This window comes from Rhincodon typus, chromosome 18 (genome assembly GCF_021869965.1).
Source record: "Rhincodon typus isolate 14 chromosome 18, sRhiTyp1.1, whole genome shotgun sequence".
Lineage (NCBI taxonomy): Eukaryota > Metazoa > Chordata > Chondrichthyes > Orectolobiformes > Rhincodontidae > Rhincodon > Rhincodon typus.
Window position 1 is genome coordinate 19881089 of NC_063349.1, and position 26288 is coordinate 19907376.

At 39.8% G+C, this 26288-nt stretch overlaps 1 protein-coding gene across 2 annotated transcripts in view; it reads left to right on the forward strand.

The window, feature by feature from the left end:
- The window catches only part of LOC109931831 (ELKS/Rab6-interacting/CAST family member 1-like), a 682193-nt gene that overhangs the window by 571974 nt on the left and 83931 nt on the right, over nucleotides 1–26288 (forward strand). Inside the window, exon 17 of one of the 2 annotated variants that reach the window (XM_048608012.1) lies at nucleotides 15221–15322. In XM_048608012.1, coding sequence (XP_048463969.1) covers nucleotides 15221–15322 — 102 coding nt within the window. Of the gene's footprint in view, nucleotides 1–15220; nucleotides 16172–26288 lie in introns of those variants that run through there. The other variant, XM_048608014.1, reaches the window with a different exon arrangement.

A 26288-nucleotide genomic window follows, 5' to 3' on the forward strand; every position in this document is an offset into this window, starting at 1 on the left:
ATGTACAGTAAGGTTCTGTGTTGATTACACCCAAGGGAATTTTCTCCTTCCTGTATGCCACTGTGCTGTCATCTCTGGTGAATCTGTTCTGCCAGTGGAACAAGACATATCAATAGATGCTTTTGGGGTGCCTGGGATACTTTTTACATGAAATAGGTGCATTGTGGCTCATGTACTGATTTGATATTTGGGGGGACAGGAAATAAACCAATGTACAATGCTAGCATAATTAGAGATAACGTATATTATTGATGTAAACAAAAGCTGCAATTGCTGAAGAAACTCAGCAAATCTAACAGCATCTGTTGAGAGAAAGTAGAGTTAATGTTTCAAGTCTGGTGAGCCCTCCACAGATGCTGTCAGATCTGCTGAGTTCCTCCAGCAATTTTGGTTGCTGTTTCAGCATTTCAGCAGTTGTTTGTTTTATTTTTGTATAGAATTGTTGTGTAGTGTTAGGAGACTATTGGTGTCACATTTTGGCACAACTATAACAGAATGATGTCACCCAGTACTTCCACACACATTCCATGTGGCAGCATTTAATGATGCAATTCTTGTTGTCAGGCATGTGAGCTATATACTCTCCACTGGCACTTGTAAACATTGCTCTATATTTTCATGTTATTTGGCAACTATATACCTCCTGGTCTCGCTGCTGCACACTTGCATCACAGGAATTCCTGCCACATAGTCAGTACCCTCCAGAATTGGAGAGACAGTAACATCAAGAGGTGGGAACTGAAGGGCATTACTGGCTTTTGTGAACAACCATGTAGGCACTAACTATCATCATGAAACATCGACAGTATGCAATTCAAGCCTTTGCTCTGAATGGTTACAACCAGCTATTCCTGCATTTTCATACAATGTGTGCCTGATTTCAATTATGTCACTGCAGTAGTTACCAGATGGAGGCTAAGGACAGCTGCAGAGACAAAGGATGTCAAAATTGTAGCATCCATAATACCATTTCTTGCTTGATCTAGGAGAATTTCAATAATTTGGCACCAATGGAATTTCCATTCCCAAGTTGTGAAAGAAAGGAAGGAAATGAGGGAAAAGGACGGAACGTCAACTTTGTAAATCTGCCACATTGCTAACTGTCTTTGAATGGAGACCCAAAGGCTAATGCAGAAGATGCCTGTGGAGGATCACAGGCAAAGGACAAGCAGTCAGCAAATGGCAGGCAAAAGTGTGAAATTCCAATGGTGCATTTGGTACAAATTGTCAAGCATGCCAAGCGTTTGATGTTTGAGTTTGAAATCAGAAATTTGGTGAAAGTTGATACTTTCCATAGTAAAATACTTTGGAACACTATCCACCTTATGGTGATAATTTGTTCAAAAGCACAACTCTTTACATTCCTATTTTGGTCCCTAACCCACAGTCTCATTTCATTTCATATATTCATACTACATTAAATTGTGCACTCTACAGTTGGAATATTCACACAAGCAGCTCTCAGATCTGTGTTAAGCAACGTGCAGACGGTTTTGTAGGCTGTCCTCAAAAACCTTGAGATTAAAATCTGCACTGCTTCAAAACTGTCCTTACGCGGGGGCTTGTTGCCTGTAAAATCAGCATCGATTTACTGATATGGTGAATGCTTCTACATAATAGAGGTTGAAGCTATATTATAGATAGTTGCATTCTTTTAACTTGCTATTTACTTCATTGTAATCTAATGATGTATTTAATTGTATACTCCCTTTTCACTTAGGTTGTGCTACTTGTACTATACTCAACAAGCATAGAATACATCTGTTAAATGAGAAAACTATACATAGCCTATTGTACAGAATAATGGATGGTGGCAGTAAGTTTACAGAGTAATTGAATACCTGAGTTCTGCTACTTTCATAAACCCCCGAGCCTCAATTTCACCATTTGTGACGTTATCGGAACTGGTCTGAATGAATGTCTTGTAACTTAGTGCCTGCCTCCTGTGCATTTTATTTTCCAAGAGTCTGGTGAAAATATGTAATTATACTTCAGTACTTGCCATGTGAGGCTGCTGTACCTGTAAACTACCGTTGTTATTATACCTTGATACCTGCATAATTTCTGCAGGGCATTCTTTTTCCAGATAATCTAGGGTCCATTTACTGCATCGAAGCAATTGAGTGTAAATTGCAAGCTAATTGATCTTGTCCTTTGAAACACCAAAATCTGTAAGCTATCTTGAGGTAAATTGGTAAATGGTTTTATTCTAAAAGAACTTCCAGCCACCAGAACATACTGCCATCAAACTGTTCTGCTAACTTCGACCCAGATAGATGGCAACTGCTGCCTTTCACCTTACACACTCTAGTAAGAACAAAAATTAATAAATGATCAAATAGCACATGGGGTGGAATTCAGTGCCCTCCAGTGAGGTGAGTTTGGTGGTGGGGGAGTATTTAATTGAGTGAGTTCAATTGCTCCCCTTCGCTGTGGACCCAACAGTGGTGGGGCAGTAGCCATGTGGGAAGCCTGAAAAGCTATTCCTGTCCTGTTTGCTTGTCAACTCTCTGATTTCATGTTCTCAGCGGCTAATTGAGGAAGCTTGCATCAGGAAGTGTTGAAAGCCAAGCCCTGACCTTGCTGCCAACATCCCACCCTTCATAGGCCTCCCCCACCCCACACATACACGCACGCACACGCAAACGCACACGCACACATGCACACATGTGCACACATACATACTATCAGAAACCTATGGTTCAGGTGATCCTGGACCTTCCGTGGATGCATTACCGGCAGCCACTCTGAATAGCGAGAAACTGATGAGAAGCAGCATTTCCACCTCCAGGGTCTACAATCCCTAAGAGGACCCACCACTACCCTGTTAGATGCCTGATTGGCCGTTAATTCAAAGGGCCTTCCGAAAAGGAGGTAATGTGGATCTCTTTTGGCTCTCCAGCTAGCAGGCAGGACACACGTTGCTTACATTAAATTCTGCCTATAGAGTTCACATTTCTTACAAAATAAAGGAAAAATCCTAGAGATCGAGTTATGGGGATAGGATCTCCCATTGTTAAGATGATCTCTTAGTTTAGAATATTGTCTGAACCACTCACTGGAATTACTGCATTGTTATTCAATCTTCTTTCTATCTAGTTCTGTGTTTCACATATTGTTCTGGCACTTCGTTACAGGTTGATGAAAACCAGATTCCTGTTACGCAAAAACACAGAGCTTATAAATTTAATTATATAATTCACTCATGTCCAACTCGGATTAGCCCTGTTCCATTACAGCTGAATATCATGGATGGATTATTCATTTATATCGCACAATCTGACCTCTTTGTGTCCTAATCATGTGGCACAACCTTGGGAGATCCGAAAGCCTCAATCTCTTTGGGGTTTCGCTGTTAGTTTTGCTAATGTTACAGTGGATGATTGAGGGAACCATTGCCAAAATGTTTGAAAGTCCAAACCAAAAAGTGACTTTCTCTTAGTTCTTTTGATTTTTGACAATCATACCACATTGTTATCGATTGTGGCAAACCTCAGTTTAGTGGCTGGTCATTTGGACCTAGGTTTTTGCTTGTATTTAAAGTTCTTCTTTTCAGAGCTTTTGCATGTCATTTCTTTTCCATTCTTAGAGGATAAGAAAGACAGAAAGATATGTGTCTTGGTTTGTAGGTCCTCCAGTGGTCATAGTGCAACTAGCCTCAGTTCTGTGACAAACTGGCATTTAGTTTTAAGAAAACTGTTGCTAGGCAGGTTTTTAACCAAAAGAAGCCTGGTACCAGTGTGTCTCACAAAAGTATCAAATCCAGCTACTCTAAGCATCACATACTGAGGGTCTGCAGTGCAAATTCGCAAGAATGAATTGAGGAACCTTCCTAAAGGGGTGGACAGTGAATAGATGGTGGCCCATATTTAAGGAATAAATGCATGAATTACAATTATTCATTCCTATCTGGTCCAAAAATGAAAGAGGAAACATAGTTGAATCATGTCTTGCAGAAGAAATTAGGATTAGAATTAGATCGAAGAGGAGGCATATAAAGTTGCCAGAAAAAGCAGCAAGCCTAAGGATTGGAAGAATTTTAGAGTTCAGTGAGAAAAGGACAAAAACTTTGATCTAGAGTGGGAGAGTATGAGATCAAATTTACAGGCAACACAGAAACGGACTGTAAAAGCTTCTATGAATAAGTGACGACAGAAAGATTAGTAAAGACAAATGTATGTCTCTTACAATAAGAAGCTGGAGAAATCGTAATGGGGAATAAAGAAATTTCATAAGACTTGAACACTTCTTTTTGAAGATAGAACAAAAGTGAGAGAATAAATAACCTCCCAGAAATGTTGGGGACCCAAGGGTCTAAAGAGAGGAAAGAATTGAAGTAAATCAGCATTAGTAAGTAAATGGTGTTGGGGAAATTAATGGGGTTAAAAACTGACAAATTGCCAGGGTCTCATAATCTAAATCCCAAAATACTAAAGGTAGTAGTCCTGAAAATATTTGGATACATTGGTGGTCAACTTCCAAAATTCTGTAGATTTTGAGCAGTTCATACAGTTAAGAGTGGCAGACGTAACCTCATTATTTAAAAAGGGAGGCAAGGAAAACACAGAGAATTACAGAACAATTGGCCTAACATCAGCAGTGGGGAAAGTGCTGGAGTTTTTTTAAATAAAGAAGTGATTGTGGAATATTTGGAGACCATTAACAGGGTTAGACAAAGCCAGCATGGGCTTATAGAGTCATAGAATCCCTATGGCCATAGAAGCAGGCCATTTGGCCCAACAAGTCTACACCGACCCTCTAAAGAGCATCCCACCCAGAGCCATCCCCCCTGCCCTTTCACTGTAACCTCACATTTTGCATGGCTAACGCACCTAACCTACACTCCCCTGAACACTATGGACAATCTAGCATGTCCAATCCACCTAACTTGCACATCTTTGGACAGTGGGAGGAAACTGAAGCACCCAGCAGAAACCCACGCAAACACAGACAGAATGTGCAAACTCCACACAGACAGTAGCCCAAGGGTGGAATTGAACCATGGCCCCTGGTGCAGTGAGGCAGCAGTGCTAACCACCGCACCACTGTGCTGCTCATATGAACGACAAACAATGCTTAACAAATCTGCTGGAATTTTGTGTGGATATTACATAAAAATAGATAAGGGAGAACCAATGAAACCAGTAGATTTTCAGACGGCTTTTAATCAGGTCTCTCATAAAGGGTTAGAGGGCAAAATTAAAGCACATTAGATAGGGACTAGTATATTGGCATAGATCAAGAATTGGTTGACAGTAAGCGGATAGTGGGAATAAATGGGTGTTTTTCTGATTGACAGGCAATGACTAGTGAGATACTGCAAGGATCAATGTTTGAGGCCCAGCTATTCACAGCATATATTGAAATAAACTGGATGAGGGAATCAAACTAACATTTCCAAGTTTGCTCATGACACAAAACTGGATAGGATAGTGAAGAGGATGTAAGGAGGCTTCAAGGTGACATATTAATTGAGTGAATGGCAGATGCAGTACAACATGGCTAAATGTGAAGTTATATACTTTGGTGTGAAAAACAGGGAGTAAGAGTAGTATTTAAATAGTAATATATTGGGAAACATGGATATACAAAGGGATCTAGATGACCTTGTATGCCAGGCAATGAAAATAGACAGGCAGGTGCTGCAAGCACTTGTGCGACAACTGCCGGAACAGCAAGGCTTGATTTCCAGCTTGCAGTCCTAGTGAGATGTGCTAATACCATGTTCTTCCACTGCCACATTCAAGAATGAAACAAGTACTAACCTAACTTTCAAAGCAGACAGTAATGGAATTCTAATGAATGCTTCTTAATTCATAAAATTCCATTATGGTTAAAGTGATTGCAAGTCAAGCAGGAAACACTTGAAACATAGGATGGATGTTGATTCCTGGTGGTAGAGGTTTGGAACTGTCTTCCATAATTGGATGCTAAATCTGTTGTTAATTTGAAATCTGAGACAGATACATTTTTCTGAAGCAAAGGTATTAAGGGAAAGGTCCATAAGAAAGTAGGCCTGGATCAGCCATGCTATCATTGAATGGTAGAACAGCCCCAAGGGGCTGAATGACCTATTCTTGTTCCTACATTGATGCCACCCCTCCTCCAATGACATATCTATCGACAGTGGGAGTGTCTTTTAATTTGTTAAAGGAGATCCTACAGCCTTTCTATGTCTGCCTGATCGAGTCCCAGGCAGGAAGCCTTGTGGATGATATTTCTGTATTCAGTCGAAGATGGGCGACAGAGTTGCCGTGTCTGAAGCCTGGAAAGGAAGCACTGTTGGGTTTACTTTAGGGCTTCAGCCAGGGGTGTGGGATCTCTCAATCAGACACCTAATTGAGGAAACCTGGAATTGGGAAAAGGGTCCTGCCTTCCTTTTCTTCCAGATGACCCTCCTCCCAACCAGCCATCCAGCAAACCCTGACCCCATCTTGCCCTCACTCACCTGGGGTTTGGTTCCCTTGGTGATCCTTTGCCTTTGTTGAGTGTGTCACCGGAAACTGCCACCATTCAAGATTTCTTCCCTCGGAGACCTACATTTTGAGAAAGGTCTACCTTTATCCAGTTAAGCACCTGATTTCAATGAGCCTTCCAAGGAGCCTATGGCAAGAATTAAATTCTGCTTATTGATTTGATACCAAGCCATTCACAAATATCGGATTTAAAAGAATGGCTGTAACTGGTGCTCTGAAAACCCTGCTTTACAACAGTGTGCAAGGATGTGAGGTTATCCACTTTGGTAGGAAAAACAGAAAGATAGCTTATTACCTGAATGGCTATAAATGGAAATAGAGAATGTGCAACAAGAATTAAATGTCCTCATATATACCAGTCACTGTAGATAAGCATGTAGGTACAGGTAGTAAGAATGCAAATGGTATGTTGGCCTTCGTAGCAAGAGGACTTGAGTCCAGGAGCAGGGATATCTTGCTGCTACAGTACCTTAGTGAGTCCATACTTGGAATATTGTGTACAGTTTTTGGCTTTCTTATCTGAGGAACAATGCTCTTACAATAGAAGGAGTGCAGCAAATGTTTACCAGCTGATTCCTGGGATAGTGAGACTGACATATGAGGAGAGGTTGAACTGGTTAGGATTGTATTCGCTTGAGTTCAGAGGAATATGATGGGGGGGTGGATTTGCACAGAACTAGACAAGGTAGATTCAGGAAGGATGTTCCCAATGACTGGAGAATCCAGAACCAGGGGTCACAATTGAAGGAAATGCAGTAAATCGTTTAGAATTGAGATGAGGAGAAATTTCTTCACGTAGAGAGTGGTGACCCTCTGGAATTCACTGCCACAGAAAGCATTGAAGTGAAAACATTGTGTTTTTAAGAAGGATTTGGATAATGCACTTGGGGCTAAAGAGATCAAAGGATATGTGGAAAAGCAGGAACAGGCTATTGAGTTGGATGAACAACCATGATCATAATGCATGGTGGATCAGGCTCAAAGGGCCAAATATTTTCCAGGTTTGTAACATTAGTGGAATGAGGAAATACAAGTTAGAGCAGGTGAAGAGAAGCAAAGAGAGGGGAAGAAACTTTAGATCAGGGGGGAATGAAAAGTTTTCTAAAAAGTTATTTTTTAAAGCATAATTAATGATAAATATGTGTTAAGAAAATGGCTCCATACATGTTATAATTAATTTTTAGTGATGATGTGGAGGTGCCGGTGTTGGATTGGGGTGGATAAGGTCAAAAATCACATGACACCTGGTTATAGTCCAACAGGTTTATTTGAAGACACAAGCTTTTGGAGTCTCGTTCCTTCTTCAGGTGTCAGTGAGAGAGGTGGCATCAGACACAGAATTTATAAGCAAAAGATCAAAGGGTCATGGAATTGATGCGAATTTGTCGAACAAACCTAAGATGGCTGCAGAATCTTTAATCGGTTAGAAAGGATTAATATGCACATCCCAGAATTTCTTACAAGTCACTGCCCCAAGATAACTAAAGGTTTTATTAGGATACCAGAGGTGACATCTCAGGTCAAACAATGCATTTTAAGTATGAGGCCTTGTCTAGAATCTGGCTGTGTATTAACTTGGAGTCAGACTGGTTTTATTTCCAAAGTAGGAATGTGTAAACTGCCACATTGTTCAAAAAGCACACAATTTGTAGACAAAATAGAATGTATCTGCAATTACAAATCTGCAAATGCAAATTCACCCCGTAGATTTGTGTGTGTGTGTGTGTGTGTGCACGCGCACGCGCGTGTGTGTAAGAGAGAGAGAGTACAGTGTGGTGGGGTCACCTGTAATGCAGCATGAACCCAAGATCCCAGTTGAGGCCATCCTCCTGGGTACTGAACTTGGCTATCAGCCTCTGCCCGGTGACTCTGCGTTGTTGTGTATCCCAAAGTCCGCCTTGGACGGCGTTTACCCGAAGATCCGAGATCGAATGCCCTTCACCGCTGTACACTTCACCGCTGAAGTGTTCCCCGACTAGGAGGGAACATCCCTGTCTGGCGATTGTTGCGCGGTGTCCATTCATCCGTTGTATAACATCTGCATGGTCGCGCCAATATACCGTGCCTCGGGGCATCCGTGTCTGCAGCGTATGAGATAGACAACTTTGACCCAGTCACATGAGTATCTGTGATACATACTCTCTCTCTTACTTACACACTCACCCTCAGCCTCACGCACGTGGGCACGCACATTCACGTTGGGTTAGATATGTGTTTTGTGAGGTGCAGTGGAGTTCATGAGGAGCTTGTCCATGGGAATGCTCTGGTTAGAAGTCTCATGTCTATACTCAAACACAGCAGCCACCCTCCCAATATTGTTAAAGATCCTCACTGCCAATCTGAAGAGATTTTTCCAAATTTCTCACCAATGTCAACAACATTCGGTGCCTGGGAAGATTCCTCCCATTGTCGTTGACTCTGTAAAAAATGCTACTATGATACAGAGGAAAAGTAACCTTATGAAAAATCTCTAGAGAGGTCGGTATCCTGTCACCATATCACCCTTTATTTACATGTGCAGAGTACTTGACACTAATCCAGCTCCCCTCAGAGCCAGCTCTCAGAGTGAACAGGATGTCTGACACTCCTGTTCCTATCTGTCAGCCAGGGCTTCCTGATTGGACCAGAACTCATGTTGTATGAGGTCCACTTGGCTGACCTTGTTACAAATACTACACTTTGTTAAGTACCTATTAGGTTTCTAAATAAACACATTGAAGGCGTATTGTGTTATTGAAGCCTCTTAAAATTTTAAATTGTCCTTGGATGAATAGACCACCCACTGAGTTGAATTCATTAATAGCGTTTGGAAACCAGCCAAACATTCATCACGGCTACAGCTGTTATAACAAACATTTTCAGCTACATTGACAGACTCACAATAGTGCCCCATTTCCATTTGAAAGCAAAGTGTCTGAGTGTCAATGAATACAGGGAGCAGGTGCAGCTTTTGAAAGTAAGGCTTTTAACAGTCATAGCTGTCATTTGACATAAATCTCAGAACAGAGCATGACATTTCATTTTAAAAAAAAGCTACATAAGAAGACAGCATTGATTGACACCATTTGAAGATGTCAGACCATTGCATAACTTTCCACAGTGTTACCAACTCCTCTATAGCCTTCTCACAGTAATCAAAAACTCTCCAAAGAGTGCAATTTTTAGGGCTTCAAAAACCACATCAGTACACAAGAAAAGTGTCTTGAAGAAAATATAATCTTCCTGTGGCCTCCACAATGAGGTTACCAACTTTGCATGTATATTTCACACCCAAGGCCTACCTGACTTGTGAAAAAACCATGTAGAAAAGTGTGGGACGGGGGAAGACACGTGAAAATTCTTAGTATATAGGCTATAGGCTAAGTGCTAGAAAATGGGAATTGTAATAGATGGATATTTGATGACTGGTGTAGTCGTGATGAGCTGAAGGGCGTCTTTCCATACTGTAAAAACTTTGACTTTCTTTAAAAAAAAACTAACCTCAGCATTTGCAACATAATGCAAACCCACCATTTGGAGGCAAAAATCCAGCCTCGTATTTCAGTTCTTACCACCAGTTTGAACCAATGAACTGCAACTGCTTCTGATAGGAAATTCAGTAGACTGACAATGCTTTAAGAGCTGGAGACATCTACCAATTGATGATGTTACCAATGCTAGGCCTGAATTTTCCCAGCCCTTGGAGATGAGTTGGGAGGCCAAAGGCAAGTAACAAGATGGAAGAAGACACAGGGAAGGGAGCCCAACATTTTCCCATTGCTGTGGCAGACACATTAAGCGTGTGAGGCCTGATAAAGTATACTTCCAAACCTGCTGGCATTTTTCCAGCTCCTATTTGAGAAAGCAGGACATCCGGTGGCCTCCCAATAGCTTCCTTGGGGAGTTCCGCTGCATTTTAATGTGCATTCCATGGCCTAAGCAGGATGCTCCTGGTAGCAATGGTCGCTCTTGCACCCAAGGTGCTGTTGCCTGAATAACCCACAGCTATACTAGCCAACCACTGCAACATTGCCTGGCTTTTAAATGATCCCTTCCTTAAAAATCACTTTCAGAGTCCTGCCATGGCCACCCCTCATGGCCAGACATCAGCCCACCATCAGAATCAGGGCATTGAAACTACAACTCAGCCTATTTGATTTATAAATATGCAATTACATTATAGTTATTGTGGAGAGTCAGATCACTGAATGGGGCAAACTGTGCTATGTAAATGTGCACACATTAAACACAAAATAAAAACCAAAAGAACTGTGGATGCTGTAAATCAGGAACAAAAACAAAGTTGCTGGAAAAGCTCAGCAGGTCTGGCAGCATCTGTGAAGGAGAAAACAGAGTTAACGTTTCAGGTCCACAGACCCTTCCTCAGAACTGTTAATTCCATCTTTTGTGTCTATTTCCCAATCCATAAGAAGTTAACGTCCATTAGCAGAAAATCCATCTCTGTTAGTTATTGCACTCTGCAAATAAAATAGCAGTATATGTTCTTAAAGAATGCAAAGTGTGACGATACATTTTTGTTTTAAAATCCAGAACTGGAAACTGGTGTCTGTTTCCACCCAGAGTTTAAACTGCATTCTGTAGTAGGTAAACACACCCCTGGACTTTGTTCCATGGCACCCAAAAGGACCACAATATCAGGACATTATGGTAATTTAAGGTAGAAAAATGTTCCCGAATTGAGCTTCACTAGTATTAAGACTGCAGAGTTGTGGATTTACCTGTATACACAAACTCCCTTCTTCAGCAATAACAGTAATTAAGAGATTGTAATTTTTTTTAAAATTTATGTTATGTGCAGTTGATCTTTCGTAATGACTTCAAGGTGTGTGTGAATGAATTCATGAACAGGCTGTTACAAGTGAACTTAATAACCAACTTGGAACATACAAAGCATATGGGCCAGACTGGTTAATGTTACTATTTAAAAGATGAAAAATAACTCTGTAGGTCACACTGTATTTATGGAGAGAGAAAAATGGAGTTAACGAGTTGATGTTTCTTGTCCCTGTGGAGACAGGTTTAGAGGCTGGTCAGGGAAGGAGTGGAGGAAATTTAGAGTAATTGCAATTGCACAGACCCCTGACATATTCCTGCCTCTGGGAGACTTTCCCAGAGCAGGCAGGAATCGGGTTTGGCTGCCTGCTTCAAAGAGGCAGACCAATGGAACAGTTGGTGTTCTCTTTCAGGCCATTTTGTGATGGTTCTGGTAGTTTTCTTTCAGTAGTATGCCCTCCCCTGTGCTATAACTAGGTAGGGCTCCCACAGAAACTCACACATGTTACAGTGGAAAGAAGCCTTTAAACCCACCATGTGCACTTCTAAATTGGCAGAGATCCAGCTCCAACTATTTCCAACCTAGAATCAAGGCCGTGGTCAAGATCATGAACCACCTTGGAAAATCCAGCCCAATGTTTCAGGGCAATAATTTTTTAAAATTATGTCCTGAAAAGTTAGATGGCCATAGAGGAGGAATTCCTGGAGTCTTTACGGGACAGTTTTCTGGATCAATTTGTGGACAGATCAACTAGAGAACAGGCCATCCTAGACTGAGTATTGTGTAAGGAGAAAGGAACAATTGGCCCCTGGGCAGAGTGACCCTAATATGATAGAATTCTTTATTAAGATAGAGAGTGACACTGTTGATTCTGAGAGTAGTGTCGTAAATCTAAATAAAGGGAACTACAATGGTATAAGATGTGAGCTGGCTATGATAAATTGGGGAACTTTATTTCAAGAGATGACAGTGGATAGGCAACGGAAATCATGTAAAGATTATAAAAGAAGAACTGCAACTTTGATCGTTACTGTAGGCACAAAAATAAAACTGGAAAGGTGGCCCGACCATGGCTAATGTGGGAATTTAGGGATAGTATTAGACTGAAGGAAGGAAAATGCAAATTGGCCAAAGAAAGTAGCAGACCTGAGGATTGGGAGAAGTTTAGATTTCAGCAAATGATGACTAAGGGATTGATTAAGAGGGGGAAAATAGAATATGGGAGAAAGTTTGCCGGGAACATACAAATCGACTGTAACTGCTTCTATAGGTATTTGAAGGGAAGAAGATTAGTGAACACAAATGTAGTGGCCTTACAGTCAGAAATGGTAAGTTATAATGGGAACAAAAAGATGGCGCACCAATTAAATACGTATTTTGGTTCTGTCTCACAAAGGAGGAGACCAATAACACCGCAAAGGTATTGTGTAACACAGAGTCTAGTGAGAGGGAAGAACTGAAGGAAATCAGTATTAGTAGGGAAATGATGGTGGGAAAATTGAAAGGATTAAGGTCGGTAATTCCCTAGTGCCCAATAGTCTACATTCCGGTTTATTTAAGTGGCCTTAGAAATAGTGGATGCATTGGTGGTCATCTTTCAAGACTCTATAGACTCTGGAATGGTTACTATCAATTGGAGGGTAGATAATGTAACCCAACTACAGTTTTTAAAAGAGGGAATTACAGAGAAAAGTACTGAATTGTAGACCAATTCTCCTGACATCGAAAGTGGGGAAAACGCTAGAGTCCATTTTGAAAGACTTAATAACAGAGCACTTAGAAAACAGTCTCAGGATTGGACAGAATCAGCATGGATTTACAAAATGGAAATCATGCTTGAGAAATCGACTGGAACTTTTCATGGATGTAACTAGTAGAATTGATATGGGGGAGCCAGTGGATGTGGTTCACTTGGATTTCAGAAATTTTTTCGTTAGGTCCCACATAAGAGATTAGCATATAAAATTAGAGTTTATGGGATTGGGGTAGTGTACTAACATGGATAGAGGACTGGCTGGCTGTCAGAGAACAAAACATAGGCACAAATGGTTCTTTTCCTGGTTGTCAGGCAGTGAATATTGAGGTACCACAGGGACCTGTGTTTAGGCATAGCTGTTCACAATATATATAATTGATTTAGACAAGGGAATTAAACGTAATATCTCCAAGTTTGCAGACAACACAAAAAGCTAGTTGAGAGGGTGAATTGGGTGAGGCAGATGCAAAGATGCTTCAGTATGATTTAGACAAGTTGAGTATATGTACGAGTGCATGACAGATGAGGTATGATATTGATAAATGGGAGGTCATCTACTTTGATAGCAAAAGCAGGAAGACGCATTATTATCTGAATGATGATAGATTAAAAAAGAGGACCTGCATTGATACATAAGTACCCTTGTACACCAGTTGCTGAAAGTAAGCATGTAGGTGCAACAGGCAATGAAGAAGGCAAATGGTACGTTGGCCTTCATAGCAAGAGAATTGAAGTACAGGAGGAGGGACGTCTGCTGCAATTGTTCAGAGCCTTGATGAGATCACATCTGGAGTATTGTGTGCAGTGTGGTCTCCTTATCTGAGGAAAGGTATTCTGGCCATGGAGGGAATGCAACAAAGGTTTATAGACTGATTCCTGAGATGGCAGGACCGGCATATGAAGAGACCCTGGTTCAGTTAGGACTGTATTCACTGGAGTTTAGAAGAATGAGGGGAGATCTCATAGAACCCTGTAAAATTCAAACAGGAGGAGACAAGGTAAATGCAGGAATGATGTTTCCAATGACTAGGGAGTCCAGAACCAGGAATCACTGTTTAAGGATACAGAGTAGACAATGTAGGACTGAGACAAGGAGAAATGTCTTCACCAAGAGAGTGGTGAGCTTGTGGAATTCTCTACCATAGAAAGCAGTTGAGAGGAAAACATTGAATGTTTTCAAGAAGGAGTTATGTATAGGTCTTGAAGATAAAGAGATCATAATTATGGGGAGAAAATGGGGACAGGGTGCTGAGTTGGATAATCAGCTGCGATCATATTGAATGTCAGAGACTGAAGGACCAAATGACCTACTCATGCTCCTAATTTCTGTTTCTGTGTTAGTTGTAAGTAAATGCAGAAACAGGAGAGCTTAAATGACAAAAGTAATCATGTGCAACACAGAAGTTGTTGTTAATAAGACAAGTAAAAACAAAATGGATCTAAAGGAGATGTAAATGGGAAAGCAGAATTATCACCAGCAGCTGCTATCTGAAAAAGTGAGGGCTAAGGTTATGAACTGACATTGTTGAACTCAGCATTGACAGCAAAGTTATCAAGTGCCTAGTCAAAAGATGAAGTGCTGTTTCACAAATATACATTAAGCTACATTGCAGTAATACAAGAATTAAGTCATTGAGCTATTTTGTTTTGCACAGTCTCAGAACTTGTCAATGCTCGGTTTGTGCTAGCATTTTTCTGCTTCTGTGCAAGTGAAGTTCTACCATCAGAATTGTTCAGGCATCTTGCAAACTGTCTCAGCTGGGTACTATGATCTCCCTTCTCAGTACCGATCTAGTGCACACCCAATTCAAAATCCCTTTGTGTGGAAGAGCCTGATGAGACCTGCATGTATCAAAGACGAGGAGAAAAACATGGGGATTTTGAAAAGTGACAAAGCTACATTAAGGTGTTTCAATATGAATGCAATGTAACCATGTTCGAAAGTTCCAACTTAAACACTGTGTGGAGCCTGTTCTGTGTGTACACACACAGGTATACATATATCTTGAAGTTTTCTTAATAACACTTGGAATAAAAAAGGGCATGATTAACAGTTATTTACCACCTTCCACCCCTCCCAACCCCAAAGAGCACATCTGACTGAAAATGTTAAAAGGAAAATTCTCTTAATAATTTACTTTAAAAAAGTACTACTGTTTGTCAGTGTAGGTGGATAATCAAATGGATTTGAATATTTTTGTTTCCTTTTCACAGACTCAGAACAGAATGAAATTAATGGCAGATAATTATGAGGAGGACCACCTGAAATCCTCAGCGCATTCAGACCCGATGAACCATAAACTCTCCCCGGAACAGGTGAGCAACATTTTGGTATCTAAGTAGGAACTGCACAGTGAATTATTAGGACTTACGGAGTACTTGTATCATTTCTCTCAGCCTTTCTCTTGCTGATGTGTTAATGCAACAGACCTGGATTCAATTTGAATAATTTAACACGGCAATGTGAAGGGCTGTAAAACTGCGCCACAAGATGGGAATATCTCTTACAGTTGTAAAAATCAACAGGCCTGTTACATTTATATTCATCAGTATGTACGTTAGGATATTGTCATATGATTCTCTCAGCCTACAGTTGAGCAGCAAAGATTGTCTAAATTTACTCGACCAGTAAAACCTAGATTGGCGCCCTTTGATCTAGTTGGAACTGCACTTGTCTGAACTAGACCTATTTGGTTCACCCACAGTAAAGCCGGATTGCGGTCATTTCATCTGTTAGCACAAATCTGTGCCCTCATGGAAAGATGAGGCGTTCATGAGTTCCTCCAAGAACCCCACTGAATCCATATTCTGGATATAAATGTAATCATAAGCCATGCTAGAACAGATCATCTTATTTCCTAATAACAAAAGTCAAATCAAATTCAATCAGAACATTTTTGGGCAAGTGATTAACAGAAACTCATTGGTTTTACCGTAACAATAATCAGCTTGTTTTTCCAAGGATAATTTCATTTTTATCATGGCTGCAAGTTATTTTGTAATAGTTTAGTTTTTCTAAAATTGATTGTGATTATCTGTTAGAATTAAAGTTGAAATTTTGTCAAGCAAAAATTCACACCAGAGAAATTGAATCTTCTGTAAAACTCACATCACTAATCAGTGTCAACAACATATGTTGTACATGATTAAAATCCATTTAGACTCACTTTTGAGACTTTTTGTTGTCCTAATTATATCTAAAGTACTTCGGTGCTTTTGAGCGCATGGAGTCTGGCATGAGCCTTGGCAAATGTCTTGACAACACACAGAGGAAAACCAGTGCATTAAAAATATGCAAGTACTTTTGCTTTGTGAAATACAGTGGCACATGCACACACTTCTGTTCCCTCCACCTTGTGGCTCCTGTTCAAGTCATGATTGGTTTCCAGTGTTTATATGTGCTATTTGCAACTAGTAAATGATTTCTCACATGCCCCTTTTTTCCCCAATTCAAGTGAGTGTCATGTGTTTCCATTTACTAGTTGCTGATCGTTTCTTACTTAATTCTTTCCATCTCACATGACAGACAAAGCAGCAACAATTGGAATAATTGGTGAGATTTTATGTGGGAATTTTTAAGGGTGTACCAAGCACATTTTCTGGTTTCTCAACTTTTATTGAACCATTTTCATTTTCATTACATATTGCCTTATTTTGTACAAGAAAGCTCCCTTTTTCTAGAATTACATGCTCCAGACTGAATTGTTGATCTGCATAATTTAGCATAGTGAATATAATCCAAAAAGATAAAAGATAAATCTTCTCATAGTTGCAAATGCTTTTTTCTTTTCTCACCATATTGATATCAAAACTTGAAATCAAGGTGCACTTACTCCTTCCTTTCTCTGATATTAAAATTGTGGACTTTCTTGCATCCCTCAGTTTTCTCCTTCCACAGTCCATCCAAAGACATTTAAAACTGTAGCATGGCATTAATTAAATACAGGTAGTTTGATTCTTTTCAATCTCTTTCCTCAACCCTAGCAGTCACCTATGCTGTAGCAATATAATGGTTCTCTTACAGATTTCTGATAGCGATTGCAGAAGAGTAATGTTAGGTTGATTGTAATTAGGTTGCCATCAGGCTGTGAAATTGGTAACTACAAAAAATGAAACTTAGTTGTCATAAATTAGAAGCGTAGTTTCGCTGTCTAAATTCGATTGGTACACTCGTAGATCTATCCCACTCATAATAAAACTAACAAATGTATAAAATGTTGGTGGTCATGTTTGGTACATGGAGACTGCAAGGCGTTGTTCCCAAGGTAGACTTATTTTACAGATGAATAGAATAGAGTAGCCTTTATTGTCACGTGCACTCAAATGAATGCAGTAAGAAGCTTGTAATGTCACCACTTTGGCACCATCTTAGGTACAGAATACTTTAAGTGTTTCTTACAAATTGAAAGAGTTTTAAAAAATCTAGCATAGGAATGCAAAGTTTTAAAAAGTACTCGAATTACTTAAAATCCAGAATAGGAATAAGAAGTATCTTTTAAAGGTACTCAAAACATAATCCTTTTCACTGAGTCTGTGCCTGCCAGGCTTCAGAACACAAGCCTCACTGCGTCCACGCACCGGGCTCTGTCCCACACCTTGCTTCCAGGATTCGTCACCCAGGCTGGCCTGGGCTCAGAATGCCTTTTGCTCCGGGCTCCAGCCTGCGACTCACCTCAGAGACTCAGACAGTCTCCGGCTCCGGCCCGCGATTCACCTCCGGGATTCGTCTCACAGGCTGGCCCAGGCTCAGACTGCCTCCTACTCTGGGCTCCGGCCTGTGACTCATCTCCCAGGCCGCCCTGGGCTTGGACTAGCTCCCACTGCAGGCTCAGGCCCACGACTCACCTCCTGTTCTCACCTCCCATGCAGGCATGGTCTCCAACTCGTCTCCCACGCTGGCTGGACTCAGACTCACCTCCAACCAATGGTAATTAGGATCACGTTTAAATAATGGTTATGATGATCAGTATCATTGGTCCAAAATTGATTAAAATTTTGAACAATCACTATTTGTGATAGAAGTAACGCACAAAAAAAGGTTGAAATTCTAACAATGAAGAACAAGTGCCCAAGAAATATCTTTGACTTCCCTACCATAATTTTCTTTGGTTTTGTTTTACAGTAGAAAAAACATGATCCATTCTGATTTTGAATTTTGATTTCAGCTTTCAGCTCAGAAGTCAGAATTTACTTGGTCCACACCAAAAACAATGCTTTTTCAGTTAAGAGTGTTCTCAGGTTGTAGAAGAATGAGGTTTTTGCAATCTGTGAATGGGTTCCATTTTTATTTTCTTAACTGCAGACACATTGGGTAGAATTTTTAACCAAAAAAAGGTCATTGATTCCCTTCCTAAGGCTCTAAACCCCTTCACAGATGTTCAGCTTCCCCTCTGCCTCCCAAACTCTGAATCCTTTCCCAGGCTTTGAGCTCCAGTCCACCCATTCCCATACTTTCCTGTGACCCTCTGATGCTTGTTATAGCAGCCAATCCCCCAGGCTACTAAACTAACCTATCCATGATCTGGGATCAATCCCCCAAACTCTCCTATATCATCACCCCAACCCTTCTGAGACACAGAACCTACCTTGTCCTGCGGCTTTCACCAGCCCCCCACCAAATGGAAAGTAAGGGCTCCAACCTGAAACATCAGCTTTCCTGTTCCTCTGATGCTGCCTGGCCTGCTGTGTTCCTCCAGTTCCACACTTTGTTATCCCTGCAAATTAAGTGTTTAGCTTTGACCTTCAGAGGTTTGTCTTGAACCATCTCTTTGAATTTAATCCAAAGTTACCTATCAATTTTTTCAATACTTGATTAAAAAAAATTTACATCAGTTCCACATTATTGTTTTCTTCTAATAAATGCAACACTTACTGACTTATTTTGTGTCTGCATCTTCACCGCTTCTACAACAGGAGTTTCCACAGCATGTAAATGTAAAAATAGGGTCAAATTAATAGAGATTTTCAAAATTCTGAAAACTTTTGAGAGGGTAAGTAACAAATGATTTTTTCATTGTTGAATTGATAACAAGACAGCACACACTGAGGATTGTAACATTTTCACTTTGTAGCCTCTAAAAGCAAGGAATCCTTGCTCATAAATGTTATTAAGATGAGATACTTATAGTTGATGAATCAGCAAAGGCCACAAATGTGCCTTAGCAATTTCTGGGATTTTAATTCCTATCTCCACTTCATAACAATATAAGATTCCACATAGCTTAGAAGGTTTTTGTTTTGGATCTATAACATTTTTTATAATGTTTCTATAACATTTTTTTGAAATTGCTCCTTGATTACTAGCAAATCAGAAATACCTGATGATTGCCTCCCTGGAAAGATAGAAAGATATGAGGGTCAATTTTATAATGTCTGATTCCGTCTAAGAGCACATGTTTGTAAACTCAGCCCAGTGATAATATCGTGAGAAATTAATTATGGTAATACTTGCCTGTACACTTGAAGTAATCTTATATTTCAAAATTGTTATTACCTATGATTGACTCCAAAAAAAAATCAATATTGCATTGAACTAAATCATAATTAGTTTCAGAAATCAGTACATCCAAAATGTTCTTAATTTTTCCTACATGCCCGAATTGGACTGTAATTTTATAATGCTCTACGGTGCACTTGTTAATGTGTAAAGTTTCCATTTGAAAAGTTGTCTGCCGTTTTGTTAAGTTACATTTATGATGTTCTTGAGTACCAGGCAAAAAGTGACAGTGTTGTGCATTTACAGCAATCAAAAAAAAACAGCTTCAAATGAAATCTAGTTAAATTTATCTTAATCTTATCAAGGCATGACCGAGTTTCCCTGAGAGCAGGAGTGAATGTTGGGAGTCTAGCTTTGTTGGTGTACATTGATAGCTGTTTTAGAAAGAGTCACATTATTATTTGTTTTCTTGCTGTCCTGCCCTGTCTCTGATTTGTCAATGGTGATTTCCCTCACATTGCACCTAGCATTTAGCATGACAGTAATGCTGAGATCACGATTTTAAGGTGCGTAGAGAATCACAGGTGCATACCCTCATTCTGTGTTCAAATTATTTTTCTCTTTACCTGTTTCTTTTGTTTTATCACCTGTCATTCAAGAAGTACTAAGTTGGAGTATTGCTTGAAGCTCCCAGCACTTATGTGCAGTCCTAATTTTGCTGAGACATATATATGTTCAGTACAATGAGTTTAAATTTGCACTCAATCTATGAATGCAATATAATGTCTTTGAAAGTGGAAGTTTCCTAATTTACAGGATTATGATGAGAGATCAAAGATAATACTATTAACATAGACGTTTTCTAGATCCTAGCAGACCTGTTGCTTGAAGGTAAGTGTAATTGACAAGATATTTGTTAAGTGTGACAACCACTTGTTGCTGTCCAAATAAAGGAATTATATTCTATATTTTCCGCTGTCCTATGGTCTTAGCCAAAATAGTAACATTGGCACTGCATTATTTATTTCAATCAAAAAAAAACAGAATAAATTAACTAAGATATGACCTCCTTAGGGATGAATTTCAAACATGGCTTTTAATGAAATATTCTATGTCCATGATTTAATCTTAATGTGGATACCAATGAACTTAGTTACTTTCAAAAGAATTAAACTGCTCGTGAACAGCAATTTGTCACTCGTGAGCAGTTCGTGATATCTAATTTGCACATTGGGAATTCAAATCTCAATTTGCCAGCAGTCTTACTAAAAGAATATTTCCTTAAATTGAAAGAATGCTGGATAGTCTTGAGGATGACACTTTTGGCCATTGAAGATTGAATCCAAGTCAGCTTCTGTGACAAATCCATACTACTCCAGGCACAGTGGATAATTGACCAGTCTGGTTTATCAGTGGAATTTGAAGGAATAGACTTGCCACTGAATGTTGGAAATCTTCTTGCTCAACTCCAAGGCAATGCCATAATGGTTAGGATACTTTTTGGTAGAAAACAGTGGGAAAGATTCTGTTTAAAGTGGATATTTAGCTGGTAAAGTTCCACACTTTAAAGGGAGCGCCCTAGCATTTAACCATTGCAAAAATCTCCTTCACTGTCTCAGATACTGTAGATATCAAGCACTCTGTCTCTATTCCTATGAATATTGTCAGGATTGTGCACTTCTATTTTTACTTTACTAAATCTGCCTCCATTATGTCTGTTGCAGAATATCTTCAGACTCTTGTCTCCATAGCTAGGAAAACTGGATTTAACTGTGAAAACAACAAATTGTTTGTAGTTGGCATTCCCATTATGGATTGCCACCATGTTGAGATAGAGAGGCTTGCAAGTTCTGACAGCTCCTTGACTGATGCTGTCAGGAGCTCCTGGCAGTAAGGTCAGGCAACCTGCAGTCCAAAAAGGCCTCAAAAGTAGACTGTAAGTCTCACTAGCTATCAAGGGGGAAGAAGCAACAAGATAGAGCAGCAAGATAGTCCCAGACACTGTGGTGTGACATGTCCTAAAGCTTGACCACTTCTTAATCCTTCAAGGTGAACATTGATGATGTTCCAGGGCCTACACATTAAATAAAGTCACATTCAGGCTTCTACCAGGGTCCATGCCAAGTCCTGTAACAATGGAGAATTGGTGATGGGAATGGAATTGTGAACATAGGAATTCCTGGTAAACAATCTGTGCACAGGTTGCATGATTCATGAAGGCCTTTGGAGACCTGCAATGGATGAAGGTGTCTTTTGATAGCATAATCTGTGACTGAGTGGACCTCTGCACATCCTAAATTGGGAAGAGGTGATTAGAAAAGGTAAAAATAATCTGTCCCATTTTCTCCTGGCTGGAAGGCATTCAAGATCAAAATAATGGCACCTCCTGGATTATGTTCTTGTTCAAATCAAAGATCTGAGTGCTGTCTGCATCACTCCATGCACTTGGAGAACTTATGCCTATTGGACAGATCATGGACCAGTTCAATGTGGTGAACATCCACCTAGTACCAAGACATCATAAGGCCCAAATGCCTAAGAGGAAGAAGATCAGTGCCTCAGTTCTAAAGAAGCCTGACTGAAGAGGGGAATTCCAAGCACAGTAATGACCAATCTAGAAAATATTTGCATGTTCAATTCAATTCTAGCGCAGTGGGACCAAATAAACCCAACTGCACTGGATAACTGTGCTTTGACCACTGGGTCTCAGAGTGGTCTCACAGCGATGCTGTCACCAGGATCAGTTTGATGAAAATGATGTTGAAATGTATGTGACCACTCAGAACAAAAACAAGTAGCCTTCATTCTCTGGCAAAACAACTCAAAGTCACAAGTCAGGAAAGCAGCAATCCAGCTCAAGACTAATACCCAGAAACAAACCTGTCAAAGGAAGGTCATTTGTTGGCAGTGGAGTCTTGAGAGATTCAATAATATGCTGGCTATCATGAGATGGGAAGCTTCTTCAAAGCCGCCAGGGCCATCTATAGACCAAAGTCAAATGAACATAATTTTCTTTGCTCGCAGAGTGGTATTTCTCCTCTTAAGGACGACAATGCCACACATCAACTCTGAAAAAAGCATTTTCAACATCTCCTCAGAAGTGAATACACGGAGACTCCAGGTTAGCTCCCAGCATTCTGTGGTAGAATCCATGGGTTAACCATCATCACTGGGAGAGCTGCAACAAGCAATCAAATTGTTTAAAACAACTTTAATAGTATTACTCTCTGGGTCTTCAAAGCTGTTGGGATTTTGATGACATCACAATTCTGAGATTTAATCCTACTATTGTGGGATTCCACAGTCCCCATCCTGACTTGGGGAATACAGCAATTGAAACTATTCCTCTTTTATTCATAGCAGGGAAAGATCACAGTGTGTGGACATGCATTCTCCTGAACGGTCTACTTCCTGCATTCTAATCCTACTAATTTATGGGACATTCTGCCTCAGATGCCCAGAGAGGAATTAGCCTGTTGAGTCACATGAAGACCCACAGCAGAATCTCATGACGCTGAGTAGGCATCACCTTTGAACTGAGGAACAGTTGATAGTATTCACTCAAAATTTATTTTAAAAAGAGAAAGGCAACTGTAGAACTTATTTACAAGTTTAGCATGGGAAAAAAAAAGTACCATGGCCAACTAGAAAGAAAATCTTACTTTTGGAGCAACTTGGTGCAATCTGTTTTAAGATAAAACATGGAGACGTCTGAAGTCTCTTCTGATGTTGACTGTGTGTGAATTACATCCTTTTATCTTCATTCTGATAAGTAATTAGCCTATCAATGTTTATAATTTGAAATGAGACAATTAATTTCAGCTTTGCAGTTTCGGTATACTTTAAGTGAGATTTTTGTATCCTTCAATCCAACTCTAACCATTCCATGATGAAGATTGGTGTAGTAGTGGACTGACACTACTGGCATATCCTAAAGATGAAACTACTCAAAACTGAGAGGAAGACATATAATGATATAACCACTTTTCATTGTTTTATTTCCTTCATCCTCGCTTTAGGTTCAGGGAATATATTTTGTATGTTGGTACAGTGAATACAAACCTGTCACTGCAATAAAATATTGAATGGTACCATTCACAGGAAACTGAATGGTGTGTCTATCCATTACTTTTCATGAAACACAGGGAAGGAAATCACTGGAAAAGCATCTTTGCTTACCTTTATTCTAATGTACAGTCTGGTTGTTGCCTGCATTTACTAACTTGCTGTTATTTTGTCTCCACGCAATCATTGGCTGTCCTTATCATCTGCAACCAAATAGGATGATGAGGAGGGCATATGGGCTTAGTCATTCAGATGAACTTAAGCAGCTATTTTGTTCAGAATGGTGAGAATCTGCTTTACCTCCTGTTTCTCACAATTGCTTGCACACTTTGTTACAAATTGTTAATCTTTATTCTGTGTGAGTGCACTCCATTTCATTTAAACCTCTGCTAATCCATTTGTGTCTCTGTGTTTGGGAATGGGTCATTTTTACTGGCTTGCAATTTCTTTCTACTAGCATAAGAAAACACTACAAACGTAACTGTTAAAATTAAAGATAAATATATTTAGGATTCAAAATCTTTGAACATTTATTATGTGACATTTTTATTTTCAATGTGTATTGAAACCCTACTGCAAATGTGCAAAACATACAACACATTTCATATTAGCTGTGCTGTTTGGGAATCACAGTAAACCATTATGAAAGTGGATGATTAAGTGAGTTTAAGAGTTATTGGGTTAAACTGCAATAGGTTTTTGCACAAAAGGAGCTGTATGAGATGTATATAGCTCAACCTGGTTTCACACTGAAATTTTATCTGTCATTGCTGATATTTTATTCTCTAATATACATATGATCAGCAAAAGAATACCATTAATGTTTTAACTGCCAGTTGAATCTGTTACAACTGATATGAATATTACATCCCAAAGCACTCCACAGAAGTGGAAATCATCAATGTGCAATGATGGGAGAAAGATTAGGGTAGGAAATCATTGACCTTTTTTTTCCCAAAAAGGTCTTGGGTGTTTTAATAGCCTGGAAAAGAAATCTCCAGTTCACTTATGATGGGAAATGCATTGCAGAACCATCATTATTGCACTGCTACCTTCTCAAGGGCAATTAGGGAGGAATGGTGAATACTGTCTTTTCCAGCAGTACTGACATCACAAGACTGTGCAAATATATATATGCTGGTGCTGGTAGCCCTCACAGACCTCCTACTGCCCCAGTTCATCTCTTTTCTCCCCCACCAAATGGTGACAGTCTCCATGCTTATTCCATCTATCTGTTTTGTTTGGTTTGTGTCACTTGTGTTGTGGGTGAGATTTAAACTAATCTGTGACTATTGGCAGAGGTGTGTGTGTAGCCAATTCAGTTGCCTCTGTCCGATTTTCCTAATTGCAGTGATGGGAAGTGCCTAGCTGATGCTCTGTGCCTTCCCTGAATGATGTGGCTGAAATCACACGTTCTTTAAATTCTAACTAAATTACATTATTTGACATTAATCATGGCAACTTTAAAATTCTTTATTTTAAAGAATCTAGAATTTTATTGGCACACTGTTATCTCATTGGGGTTTCCTGCTGTCACATTACCTGCTGTTCGGCCTTTTTTTTTCATCCATACATGGGATATGAAATGTGCTGCCTAAGTTATTATTGATTGCCCATCCCTAATTGCCCTGGATAAGTTGATGGTGAGCTGCATTCTTCAAGCTCTGCAATTCTTGGGTTCAGGCATTTACTACATACTACATAACTGTGGGCAATGAAAGGGCATGTTGCTGTACCTCACTGGTCATGGCAAAAAATGTGCTGATTGACAAGAGGAATCAATCAGCAAAGTGTCCATCCCAGAGGTAAGGGAGGGTGGAGGGGTCATTGCATTTAATATACTAGCTGCAGGCCAAATTTGCTTAGGTATCCAGACGTGGCAGTCTTGTTTCTCTTGCAGATGTGGAAGTAGGCCTCTCATTGAGTAACTTCTGGTGATCTCTTTGAACACCATTAAGTAGGTTGGTCTGAACCTGGTACAACAAATGGAGTATTTGTAGCATAATCTTAGCCCATAGTGCGATTGATTGATTTATTGTTGTCACATGTACCAAGATACAGTGAAAAGTTGTTTTGCGTGCTATACAAACAGGTCATAAAGTGCATCAGGGCAGCAGAACAGAGTGCAGAGTATAGTGTTCCAGCCTCAGTGCAGAGACACAGATCAGAATTAACATTTGAGCGGTCTGTTCAGAAGTCTGATAATAACGGGGAAGAAACTGTTCTTGAATCAATTTGTATGTGTTTTCAAACTTATATATCTTCTGCTCAACAGAAGAGGGTGGAAGAGTGTAACCGGGGTGGTAATCAGGGTAATGCAATTTGTGTAGAAGTCTGGTTTGCATGATTATGGAGCCTAATGCATGTTTCAGGTGAGCACAGTGAAGTGCTAAGTTGTCTGATTCAACCTCCATTTACAACTGGCATCTTGATAATTAAGTAGTAATTATCTAATTATCTACAAGACCCGAGTAATTTACTTACAAGATTTCCACGCAAATAGCCAGAATTCCCAAATATAATGTATAAAAACAGAAAAAATAGGAGCAGGAATAGACAGTTTGGTCCCTCAAACCTGCTCCCTCTATCAATAAGGTCATAACTGATCTGATGTGACCTTAACTTTTCTGCCTCTCTCCCATAAACCTTCATTCCCTTGCCAATTAGATGGCTGAAAGAAAACCATTAACCTCATCTGCAGGGAAATGCAGTGCAAAATGTCAGTGTAGCAAGAGTCAATGCTGTTGACTGGAGTTGATTAATTCATTGATGACTAAGTAA